Source organism: Oryctolagus cuniculus, chromosome 1 (assembly GCF_051225735.1).
Source record: "Oryctolagus cuniculus isolate XC-2025 breed Fujian yellow rabbit chromosome 1, ASM5122573v1, whole genome shotgun sequence".
Lineage (NCBI taxonomy): Eukaryota > Metazoa > Chordata > Mammalia > Lagomorpha > Leporidae > Oryctolagus > Oryctolagus cuniculus.
This window is the reverse complement of record NC_142867.1, coordinates 177,156,777-177,169,696: the sequence shown is the minus strand read 5'-3', so window position 1 is coordinate 177,169,696 and position 12,920 is coordinate 177,156,777. Positions and strand designations below refer to the sequence as shown.

General features: G+C 38.6%; 1 protein-coding gene across 40 annotated transcripts in view; it reads left to right on the top strand.

Annotated features, from left to right (window-relative positions):
* NFIB (nuclear factor I B) overlaps positions 1–12,279 on the top strand; it is a 494,444-nt gene extending 482,165 nt beyond the window's left edge. For all 40 annotated transcript variants that reach the window (XM_051857860.3, XM_070052215.2, XM_051857855.3 and 37 more), the window contains one exon: positions 5,683–12,279. In XM_051857860.3, the coding sequence (XP_051713820.1) occupies positions 5,683–5,812 (130 nt within the window). In that variant the 3' untranslated portion in view covers positions 5,813–12,279. The remainder of the gene's footprint in view (positions 1–5,682) is intronic.
* The last annotated feature ends 641 nt before the right edge of the window (positions 12,280–12,920 follow it).

Here is a 12,920-nt window from a genome sequence, read left to right as displayed (position 1 = left end):
GTAGATGTAAAGACCAACTGTTTTAGTCAGTTTAGGATAGGAAATATATTAATAGTATATCATTTTTAAAAAGGAAGAAGTAGGCATCTTTTTCCCTCTTAATCTTCATCACAATGTCACTGCAGTACAAGAGAAATTCAAAACATTCTTGGAAAATGGATTACAAGACAAGTTTAGGGAGCAGGCATTTAGCCCAGAGATTGAAATGCCCATGTTCCACATCAGAATTCCTGGGCTTGCTTCTTCCTCTGGTTCTTGGCTCCAGCTTCTTGCTGATGCAAGCCCTGGGAGGCAGTGGTGATGGCTCTCGGAGACTTGGATTGAGTTCACAGCTCCTGGCTTTGACTTGGCCCAGTCCCAGCCATTGTGGGTATTTGGGGAATGAACCAGAGCATGGGACTTCTCTCTCCCCTCCCCCCAGCTCTCTGCATCTCAAGTTTTTCTGAAGAAGAAGGAGAAGGAAAAAGGAAGAAGAAGCTTATTTTGATGCTAAAAATTAAAATCCATATGTAATTTTTTAATCAATCATTTTCCCCAAACTTTTTGAAGACCTCTCTAGGATGTCAGCTATAGATATTCTCAGAGGAGATAGGTACATGGACTGTCAGATTGCCTGGCCACTCAGACCAGCAACAAATATGTCTGCCACATCAGTTACATTATTATTCAGCTTATATGGGGCATGGAAAGCATATTGTCTCTTGAAGCAAATACATTTTACCTTCAGAAACTCTGCTCAGAAGTTTTTTCTAATGCTGAGTCAGCATCTGACCTCCTAGGGAGGAAATGTCATAGTGAAATGACCACAGGAATCACGCGGAACTGGTTTATATCGGAGTGCTTAGGTGGAAGACTTTGGTCAAGTGACTTGCCTCAGTTTCCTTATCTGTGAAATGGAGTTAATGATGGCCATTTCAAGAGTTCATGGCAAGAATTAAGGAACATGGGCCAGCGCCGCGGCTCACTAGGCTAATCCTCCGCCTAGCGGCGCCGGCACACCGGGTTCTAGTCCCGGTCAGGGCGCCGGATTCTGTCCCGGTTGCCCCTCTTCCAGGCCAGCCCTCTGCTGTGGCCAGGGAGTGCAGTGGAGGATGGCCCAGGTGCTTGGGCCCTGCACCCCATGGGAGACCAGGAAAAGCACCTGGCTTCTGGCTCCTGCCATTGGATCAGCGCGGTGCGCCGGCCGCAGCGCGCCGGCCGCGGCGGCCATTGGAGGGTGAACCAACGGCAAAGGAAGACCTTTCTCTCTGTCTCTCTCTCTCACTGTCCACTCTGCCTGTCAAAAATAAAAAAAAAAAAAAAGAATTAAGGAACATGACACGTGTAAAGTGCCAGAGATGGGACCCTGCTCCTCAGCATGGTTATATCTGGCCGTCCACCCCCCTTTTTTTAAGATTCATTTATTTATTTGAAAGGCAGAGTTACAGAGAGGCAGAGGCAGAGAGAGGTCTTTCATCCGCTGGCTCACTCCCTAGATGGTCACAATGGCCGGAGCTGTGCCGATCCGAAGCCAGGATCCAGGAGCTTTTTCCAGGTCTTCCACTTGAGTGCAACGGCCCAAGGACTCGGACCATCTTCCACTGCTTTCCCAGGCCATAGCAGAGAGCTGGATCAGAAGTGGAGCAGCTGGTACTTGAACAGTGCCCATATGGGATGCCGGGACTGCAGGCAGTGGCTTCACCCACTACCCCATAGCACCGGCCCTTAGTTCCCCCTTTTTGTGTTCAGCAAAATGTCCATCTGAATCACACAGAAGCTGATTTTTTTCCAACTCAATTGTCATGTCTTGCCTAGATCCCTTTGGCTTATCAGGTGACATTATTGGGTGAGTTTTTTTTTTTTTTCAACAAACAAGTGTCATTGAGTTGTTTCTTTGAGAGTGATGCCTACAAGAAAACACAATAATCAGAGGTAGCTTGTCAATATAAAGGTAGCAGGACCATCATCCACTGATAATGCATCTTCAAATCAAAATAGTTTATTTGATTCTTTGCTTTTAGGGAGAACCACATCATATATCTGGTCAAAATAATGTTAAAATATTCTCCCTGCCATCAGACATTTCACTTTTGGATGTTTGATTTAGTTCTGGTGTATTTTGTATGTTATGAAATATTTCATTATATATGGAGAGTAGTCATCCTTAGGGTGAGTCATGCTTTGGGGGAGCCTGATTCTTCACAAAATACTTATATTCTTTTTTTCTTTCTTTTAATAGTTACAGCCAACATATATTTTTAAAATATGTGCTTTCAGCTTTCAATCATGTTCATCTTTTGTTGCCTAAGCAGGGGAGATTTGGAAGTAGAAAGTCTAGTGACAACAAAGAGACTGCATGCTTGAAAACATAATAAAGTAGCTGAATTTGACCTGAAATATCTTAAAATCTTTTCAGTTACATTCTCATGTCTCTATAGGCAGAGCTCAGAGTGTTGGATTATTCATACAATTTTAGTTTATTCATATATGATTATTCATAGAATTCTCAGTCTACTATGAAGCAAAAGTATTGGGGAGTTTAGATACAACTAATTTGTGTGTGTTGATTTTATCTAAATATAATTATTGGCATGAATTTGTGTGTAGAGAATGATATCTGAAAAGCACGATTATATTTTTGCTTAAATCACTGCAATTTTGGGCATTGTGTTTTTGACATTAAATGATCTAGATTATTTTGTTTGATTAAACATTTTCCTTTTACATTGTTAAAGTCTTTGAAATAGTTTTACTAATTTTTTCAATGGGACTACCAAAAGAGCTCTAAAAATGTGCCTTATAGTTCTGAACTTAACCTATGAATTGGCAATAAGAGACTTATAAAACTCATATATGGGGTCTGCATAGTGTTAATGTTTGAGATTTATTTCCCCCTGAAGATTCATAAACAGTATTGACAAATATATTACACACTGCAATTTTGATATGGTCATAATGTAGGATGGGAGGTTTGAAAGGTTTAAATAAACATGTAAATTTAATTTGTTAGACATTCTGCAGCAAGAGTCCTGTTAGTAACTAACATCAATTTATTTTATTGTGCATTTCCCAAAGAATGATAATATATGTCTCGTACAAAGAACAAGTAAGAAAGCTGTTGCAAAATAAACCCTGAGTTCTTGTCTTCTCTACTGTTAGTTGGTAGACTTGTCCATTTAAGCAGTCACACCTCATTTTGACTGTGATATTATACTTTATGTCCCTAAAGCATGCAATCCCCAAATAACTTTTGTCCAGCTATTTAATTTGGGATTCTTGCTGAGTTTGCAAAGTGATTTGATTGTTGTTGAAATTGTCTTTTATTGTCAAGGATCATCTATTTGATGTAGTCTTTGCTTTTGGTACGTGCTTCTTCCTTCGTTTTAAAAATAACAGACACCCATTTTCGTAATTTATTTTATTTAAGAAATACTTAGCATCAGCTGTGGCCAGATTGTAAGGATAGATAAGACTAATTCATTTTTTCTATAGAGCTTACCTCTTAGCCAGTAAGATAATCACAGATACAGATAACTGTGACCTGAAGTAATAATTGCTGCAATAGAACTGTGTACAGAGTGCAGTGGAAGCACAGGTGAGGGGAAAATAAGTTTCTTGATGCGTTATGTAACCTTGTTCCCAATCAGGGAGCAGGCCACAGAAATAAGTTGTTGAAGGTATGTGTGGGAAGAGAAACATGAGAACACAGTTGAGTCTTTTAGAAAAGGTTTCGATAAAAATATCCTTAAAACTTTATGTTTTATCAGATAATGAAGATAGAGTTTTTTGATTTGCAATTAATTATGCATAATCAATTTTTGTCAAAGCTAATGATCTCTGATTTTAAATTCAAAGATACCTTTTAATAGGAGATCAAATCACAATGTATTCATGAGTACAAGAAATCATGACTACCATCTTTCAGACATACTGGGTGTAATTTGAAACAATTGATTCGTTTATGTAAAATATTATTGAGCATCTACCATGTGCTATATCTGATACTAAAGGGTTAGCAAAAAAAAAAATTTACTGTCTTGAAACTTTTAGGCTAATCATACAATCCCTTGAGCCTAAAAGGTCACTGTGATTTGTTTCTGTTGAAAAATTAACTCAGAAATATGTACCTGGTCATGTAGCAATAAGCCACATTTTGCCTATAGATATCAGCAGTGTGCAAATCAGTAATAAATCTGTTTTTTAATCCAAAATTGTTAACTAGAGGTTACTATTCCATATAGATTTTTGTACCTTTGGAATTTAGATATGAACAAATGAGTGTGTCTATATTGATAATTACAGTAAAGGTGTCCATCTCACTATATGGTTCCTAAAGTAAAGCAAAGGATTCTAAATGAAAATTGTAAACACTAGACGGATGTCCCCATGCTATTCCATGACTAAGACTGGGTATGAAATTGTCTGATATTGCCTTGATGCATGCTTATTTATGCAGCTATTACTTAGCTTGCATTCATTTCGAGTTGAACGCTGTCAAACAAGCAATACCTCATTTTAGGTGTTCCCCAATGAACAGTGTAGGGTTGTTTTGTGGGATATGCCTCTGATACTGTTTTCCTTCCTGCGATGCTGCTTTTATGAGAGTTTGCGCCAGCAGAGAACTAGCTTAAATAGCTGGAGAACTGTCTTTCAAACATTTTTTTTAGCAACCACAGATCCAGTCTAGGTGGAAATAGAGCAGAGTGGAAGGGGGCAGGAATCTTCCCACTGTCCTGGCCAGGCCTTGGGGTGGAGAGCAGCTCCCACATGCTGTCCTCACTGATGGGGAGGGGCAGGAAGTGCTCAGGCTTCTGTGGCCAGCCCTGGAAGCACGCAAGAATTGGAAGCCAAAGTTTCCTCGCGGAAAGTAAGTTACAGGGGAGGACAAGAAACCATAGAACCACAGAGCCATGGAGCTGACAAGCCTGAGCAGACTCCTGTAGCCATCTCTGAATGTTTCAGATGTTTACAATGGGTGAACATTCTGGAGAGAACCAAAACAGTTGTGTTCCATTTTGGTTCTATGATTTTGATTTGTTTGGTCTTTAGTAAAAAAAAAAAAAAAAAAAAAAAAATTAAGATAGGCTTGCTAATTAGGAATTTCAAATGCATGTTATACATGGATCTATTTGAAAAAGTTTTTTTTTTTTTTTTCCTTCTTGTGAGGGGGAAGGAAATATCTTTCGTGACACCTGTCAATTTTAGTAAACCCAAAAGACTGGTTAAAAAAAATTGAAACCCATCTTACCATGGAATTGCTTGTGAATTAAAGGTAAAACAAGATTACAGCTCAGCTGGCAAACTGTGGTATATTGGTACATTTCTAGAGTGCTGCTTTTTGTTTTCTCTTTTGTGTTTTTTCAAAAAAATAGCATATTGCATTTACATCTATGTGGATCAGATATTCTAGGAAAAATATCCTCCATCAATTAAGAGTTCAACAATTGTGTATGTGCTCTACTTCAGGTTTTTCTGTCTCACAATTTAGTCTTTATCTTTCATAGAAGAACTAGACCATGTAATGTATGTAGGGATAATATGATAGAATTTAGCACATCTATCTCATTAGATTGTAATTTTGAAAAAAAAAAAAGTGATAGCACTAATTTGATGCATCAGAAGTTACATTTCTAATATTTCTGTAGATTTTAACATTGTGTTTTTTTTTCTCTTCCCTCCCTGCTGCCTCTCTCCTCTCAACAGTCCTGGTACCTGGGCTAGCTTGGTTCCTTTCCAAGTGTCAAATAGGACACCCATCCTACCGGCAAATGTCCAAAATTACGGTTTGAACATAATTGGAGAACCTTTCCTTCAAGCAGAAACGAGCAACTGAGGGAAAATGAAATTACAACAATAGTTTCAGAAATCAAACAAAACAAAACAAAATAAATAAAAGGAAAAGAGGAAGACTGGACAACAAAACAAAACAAAGGGAGAAAGGAAAGAAACTGAAGAAAGAAGATAATAGACCAGCAATTGCAGCACTTACAATCACTAATTCCCTTAAGGTTGAAACTGTAACGACATAAAAAGGGTCGATGCTATTTCACTGATGGTAAATCGCAGATCGCAGCCCCTGCAACGTAGCCTTTGTTACATGAAGTCCGCTGGGAAATAGATGTTCTGTCTCTATGACAATATATTTTAACTGACTTTCTAGATGCCTTAATATTTGCATGATAAGCTAGTTTTATTGGTTTAGTATTCTTGTTGTTTACGCATGGAATCACTGTTCCTGGTTATCTCACCAACAAAGGCTAGGTGGCGGCATCAGAGGTGCTGGGGGACAGAGCCATGAGCCAGCCATTTTATAAGCACTCTGATTTCTAAAAGTTAAAAAAAATATATAAAATCTCTGTAGCCTTTAGTTATCAGTACAGATTTATTAAATTTTGGCCCTTAACCCAGCCCTTTCCAGTGTGTAACCCAGTTTGAAATCTTAAAAAAAAAAAAATGAAAAAAATGAAAAAAAGAAAAAAGAAAAAAACAGTTTGAACACAAAGGCTCTATGGAAGAAATGCCTCTATGTAGGTGAAGTGTTATCTCTGCATGCAACAGTAAAAATTAATATAATATTTTCCCCACAAAAGAAACACTTAACAGAGGCAAGTGCAATTTATAAATTTATATCTAAAGGGGAATCATGATTATAAGTCCTTCAGCCCTTGGACTCTAAATTGAGGGGATTAAAAAGAATTTAAAATAATTTTGAGCGAATTTATTTTCCCCTCAGTTTTTGAGGGCATTAAAAAGGCATTAAATCAAGACAAATCATGTGCTTGAGAAAAAAAATTAATGAAAACACAGCACTTATGTTGGTTTAGCTGCAGCCTCTTTGGAGGTAGAATTTATTTATTTAAAATTACTGGTTGCATCAAGAACCCATAGGGTGTACAAAAGGTTCTATAAAATCTACATTCTAGAGACAAAGAGGCAGGCAAATCCATGTCACAAGAGTAAAGCTTACAGTTTACAAACTGGGAACGCCAGGGTGTAGGATACAAAAACGCACTCTTGAGAGAACAAATGTAATCAGGGTGCTGCAAACTTGCATGGTGCTTTCAGACCTTAGCCTTGTTCAACAAATTCTTGTATTGACAGATCCGTAGTGTGCATGGGCAGACACATTTTGCCTCTATGTCTCTTAAAATTTTAATTAAAAATACTCTTTCCAGTAATCCTAATTTGCACGAAGATATAATGTCCACATTACGTGCCTTGCCTTGAAATCTAAAAAACAAAAAACAAAAAAACAAAAAAAAAACAAACAAAAAAGTGACATCACTACACTTGTTTTGCTGCATTTATTATCATTTTAAATCTTTACCATTTTTATGACAAAATATTTTGTACTCCAGACGAAGAAAAATGTGTGACATCATGGATTTTTTAGACAGTTATACCTTTATCTCACATTTATAAAGCATATCATGGCTGTGTATAGTTGCCGCTTAAAAATTGTAATCGACCAGCAATATTTTCAGTATTTTGGTGTTTTTTCTATTAACCTTTCATGTTTTTCATCTTCCAATTAATATTTGGGGGGAGGGGTTTCAAATTTATACGAATTATGCAATACCAAGTTTTGCCTATGTAGGTAGTGCTTTTAGCTGTATTGGTTATTATAGGTAAGTACACAGATTTTAAAAAAAAAAATAATGTATGCTTTTTGTTTGTTTGTTTGTTTTAATTGACCAAAGTGGGTACTGCTATTTTTGCAGTGTGATGAGGTCCTTTTGTGTACTGAGAGATGGACAGGGGATTTTTTTTTAATATACATATATATATATTCTGGGGTGGGTGGGAGGGTTTCTAACACTTTACAGTGTAGCTGTGAAGCAGTGCACCCTGAGATGGACCTGGGCTGCAAAGCCACTGTTCTGCCTACTGTGACAAACTTCAACTTAACACAGGTTCCCCTCTCGAACTTCCCACCTGGGGTGCAAGCTGAACTCATTTCTGGTTTTCATGACAACAGAAGAGTAAGAACAAGCAAACAGAACAAATTCTTCTAGAGGCAGACTTGGCTTAAAAAAAGAAAAAAAAAAAAAAAAAGAAACTGTCTATCTTTTGGTTTTTGGTGGTGGTGGTAGTTTTTCCCAGAAAGTTCCAGATCCACAGTGGAGGGTGAGCCTGTCTCATATTTGGCAAAGATATTTGTTGAAATGTCCATCTCGTGGATGTTGGATGTTTCTCGCCTTGGGGGCTTAACACATGAATATACTTCCTCCCACAAACCCATTAGACCCGCTGGAGGGAGTGCGTCCATGTTCCTCGCCTGCCACTTCTCATCCCCATTTCTTCCTTTCATTAATGCTCAGATGTGATTTACCTGCGACTTTCTACTTCCAGTCGATGGCAGTGCACTTGGATTTTTCTTTTCTTTCCTTTTTCTCCTCTCTTCTTCTTCTTTTTTTAAATCCAGAAGATTGAACCGAGGGTAGTTATTATTGAATACATTTTGACTGATAGATTAAAATCAAAGTTCAGTTTTTAAGGAACAACCACAGCAAAAAAGAAATCTTGTTATGTTCCCATTCTACCTGCCCTTTTAAACTAAGAACTACAAGCAGAGGGAAATCAGAGTGTTGAGACATGGATGTTCCTATGGACGAATGAAGCCCATTAGATAGTGATGGGTTTTCTAAGGGGTGCTACCTCAAAGGAGACTTGAGTTCATTTCCCCTGAGGGCTGGCCAGTGAATGGTGGCAGGTTTGCCATTGCCCTGTCTTCATCTCCTGGTCCCCTGAGTGAATTCACTCCTGAAAGAGGAGTCAGCACCACCTCAGGTTCCCAGAGGAGCACCCCTGGCCTTCTTCCCCCAGGCCACGACCTAATAAATAAACTGTCAGTTCTCCCTGCACCTCATTTAATAATGGACACTCTAGAACAATGCTTATGGGCCAGAGAATGGTGTTTGATTAGCCCATTCAGGTTGATAACCTAAATGCTGAATAGCACAGCAGGATCCCATCAGAGCAAGTTCAAAAGCAAGTCCAGCCATTTCTGTGATACTTGCCCTGGCATAACACTGAGAATCAAATCCAAGCTCTTCACATACCTTTGACCTATTAGGTGAACAAATCAACCTCACAGGACACACAGTATTTCTTAAGGCAGACGCCACTTTTTTTTTTTTTTTTTTTTTTTTTTTTTTTTTTTTTTTTGCCAGTGAATGAGCAGTTCTTGCTATGTAAGTGACGCACTGTGGGTATTCCTGCCTGCCTCTTGAATATAAAAGCCTAGTTCAAGTGTTGCTTTTTTTTTTTGTTCCTTGAAATCATTTTTTTTTCCTTCTTTCCTTCGGAAATGAAACTATTTAAAATACTACTCTCTCTCTCTCAAAATCTCAAATCCATTCTTTGGCTGCCTCTGCCTCTTTTACCAGGAAGTATATTCTGACGAAGGGCCCCACTTTTGCAGGTCTTGCACGCCCCTCCCTTACCCAGAACTGCAGAGCTTCAGGACGGCGAAGGTCACCCAAGGGCATCAGGAGGGGTGGTGGCTCCAGCCGCCAGTTCCGGGGCACTGTTCAGCCTTTGTTGCTTTGCAGCCCACCACTCTCAGTGCCTCTGAAGCGTGTTTCCCCTGGAGTGACGTGAGCGTTTGAGGCTTGTCTAAGGAAGAAGAAAGGAAAGGCAGTGAAGGAGACTGTACATAAAGACATGGCAGAAATCTTAATGATAGCAATAGAGTTATCGGGTAATGTTTGGGTGGGCAGCTCCATTAAAAAATATGTGAATGAATCTGTGAAGCTGCGAGTAGCAAGAAGAGCAGAAGCTCTTCTTTATGAACCGCCTACCTTGTAAGACAGTCATTTGTACACTGTATAGTTTTGTTAAGAATTTTTTTTTAAATTAAAATTCCCATGTTTGTAAAGCTAACTTTTTAACAATTATAATGGAACTATATGTTGTTTCCATTTTTAAAGTAAACAAGAATATTCCTTGTTTAGGGACTGGACTTGAGTTAAAACTCTCCAGGCTCTTAAGTTATGTATTAAAACAAAAAAAAAAAAATCTGTCCATGTTAGGAGTTATTTCACAGATTCCTGTGCTTGAAAAGCATAGGATACTAATCCTTTAAAAAAGTGTAAATGGAGAAAAGTTATATTTTATGAAGGTTATTTTGTTGTATTTAGTATTGGGAAAGTTGGTTTTCAGAGCATTTCAGAATGTCGGAAGCACCACTGTCTTTTTATTAGTATGTAACGGCCTTTAGCAAAAGTTTTTGTGATTGTTGCGTGATGGTATTTAAGGTTAAGTTTCACAGAGCATTCAGGATAGGCAGAAAATTAAAACAGTGCTATGTCTCACATAACGTGTCCTCAGGGAGCAGAATCTTGGACTTGTGACTTGTAGCTTCATAAGGACTCAACGGAAGAGATTGCACAGGGACATCTTCAGCGGTGTGAGAGCAGGACATGGTCTTGACCTAGACTCGAAGTTCTATGTACTGTGTGAAACGATGAAGGCTGCAGAAAGTTATCCCATGTTCAGTGTACAGTATTCATTTTTAATGAAACAACTCTACAATATTGCTGGCAGATAGGCCCCAAGCATGACATTCAATATAGTTTACATGTTCCTGTCAAGGTCTTTTGTTAACATTAACCAGCTGCATGCTTCCTGGACTTTTAAGAAATTGGGTTTCTATGGAAAAAAATTTTTTTAAACGTGCAGGCTATTCAAGTTCAATAGTAAAAGCTCAAAATTGAATGTTCTACTCCATGCTGAAGGAGCTAAAAGCTGCCTTCTTCATATGTTGCACTTTCTGGTAGTTCCCTTGTTTTTTCTAATTCCTTAAAATTGTGTGGGTGGAGTGGAGCCCTGCAGTTGGGGGTAACATGGACCACTGATTTTGCCCTTTGACCCTGCACAATGACCTTTGCATCAGCCAAACTCATTGCCATGACAACTCTTTGTACTGTGTCCGTGCCACAGATCTGTTGGTCACATTGTTAATAGTGAAGGGGACAAGTTGGAGACGGTCAATTTTTACATATTTTGTTGCAATTTTTTTCTTCAGTGGTTGTAAGTAGTTTTTTTTTAAATAATAAAAAGGTTCACTAGTTAATACTCTTTAGAAATATCTGTGTGTTGCAATTCAAATGTATGTTGAGATTGTGAAAAGTGCTTCAGTGCCACTAGCCTACCAGTACTCTAGACTAAGCCTTTGATCACTTTTATTGCATGATACAGTACCAGTAACAGAAGGTGGCCTAAACACATAAAAAGCAGTGTAAGCTAGTGACACTAAAGCCAGTCTTGTATTACTGTATTTTTGACAGAATGGTTATGAAAACTGTGCTACAGGGACTGATGTGGCAAATATATCTCTTTATGCAGAAGGAAGTCTTTTTTTTTTTAAAGAAGTATGGCTTATTATGCATTCTTCATCGAGGGCATTGAAGTTGCATGGACTGATAAAAGTTGATGCAAAACAAGAAAGAAGCAAACAAAACAAAACAAAAAAAAACCAGCAAAATGTTTACCAAAAAACTCAAACAAATGAGCAGTGCCTGTTCAATTTCACAGTCTCTGTTGAGTTCAGTTGTAAATATGTTTCAAATGACATTTTCTTGGGAAAAAAAAATCTCTACAACATTGTAGAATGTGAGGGGTAACTACATCCCAGGCATAGGCTTCTCAAAGCTGCATTAGATTATGTCTTCATCAAGCTGTTAATTTGTGCTTATATCATATAGAACTCTTAGCATCCTGGGAAGATTTGCCCTCACCTCAATGATACTTCTCTGAGAACAACTTTTGTAGGACTGTGTGTTTCTTTAGATACATTTAGTACAACTGTAGGTGACGAGTAGTCAGTTATTGCTTGCTAGCTACACACCAGGGTTGACCCATTTTAAAACTTCTGGCATTTTGTCCTCATGGGCCATAAATACACAACCTTGTATCTTAATTAAATTTTTAAAAATAGGAGGCACATGCACAATCTCCATGTAACAAACCTTTAGCAGTAGGCTGTATTATACGACAGTTACTTAATTTCTGGAGTTCAGGCCTCTGGGATCAGCCCCAGACTGGGCCAGAATGTTAGTGAAGGTTTTATTGTGCCCGGTTGGAGGATAACGTTCTTTGGGTACTTTTTGTGGGTTGCAAATGAACTCAGTTGCCACAAGTTTTAAACTGGTGTAAATCAAGCTTGACTTAATGTGATTGTTACTGTTATATCCAGCCTATACTGCTAGCAGCTGCTCATACTGCAGTCAATTACTGGAAGCGGATATATTTCCTATGCAAAAACTGTTTAAACAATAAAATGAGCTATGCTACAGACTCGGGCCTCATGTTTTATTTTCTTCTCTCAGCCTCTTGTTGCTGCTCTCTTCACATTAGCATTGGGGTCAGTGGTGTCTTGGAAACTGATCCCAGCCCTTACATTTGAAGATTTCTTAGCACTGGTTTATTAGCTTAGCATCTAGGATAGTCAGTCTATCAGTTCAATACAGAACCACGTATCTGTGTAACCCTTCCTTGCAGCTCCTAACGGATACACACATCCCAAGCTCTCAGAACAATGACAGTCAAAATGCAAGTGTGGTGTAGGTAGCAGACCCCAATCCCTAAGAAAGGCCTTTGAGTTGTGAGTTTAGACAATGTGTGCTGGGATAATTGTGTTGTGGTCTCCCGTACTAAAATCCACAGAGGCCTGCACTACACACACCAAACAGGGAAGGTGAGTCCCTTCCTGTGGGCTGTGGATTTAGTGGTTACCAGAGCCCTGTAGGAGAATTTCTGCAAATGCCTGAAAAAGAACATTGTCTCACTTTTCCAAGAAGCAGTGCTACTTTTCAATGCAAGCAAGACTTGATGTGCCTTTTTTCATGAGGAGGTGCACCACAAGGCCTAAAACTGAGAATCAGATCCCAACCTAGACTCCTTAAATGCAGCATTTCTGAATGGAGTCAGCTGGAGCT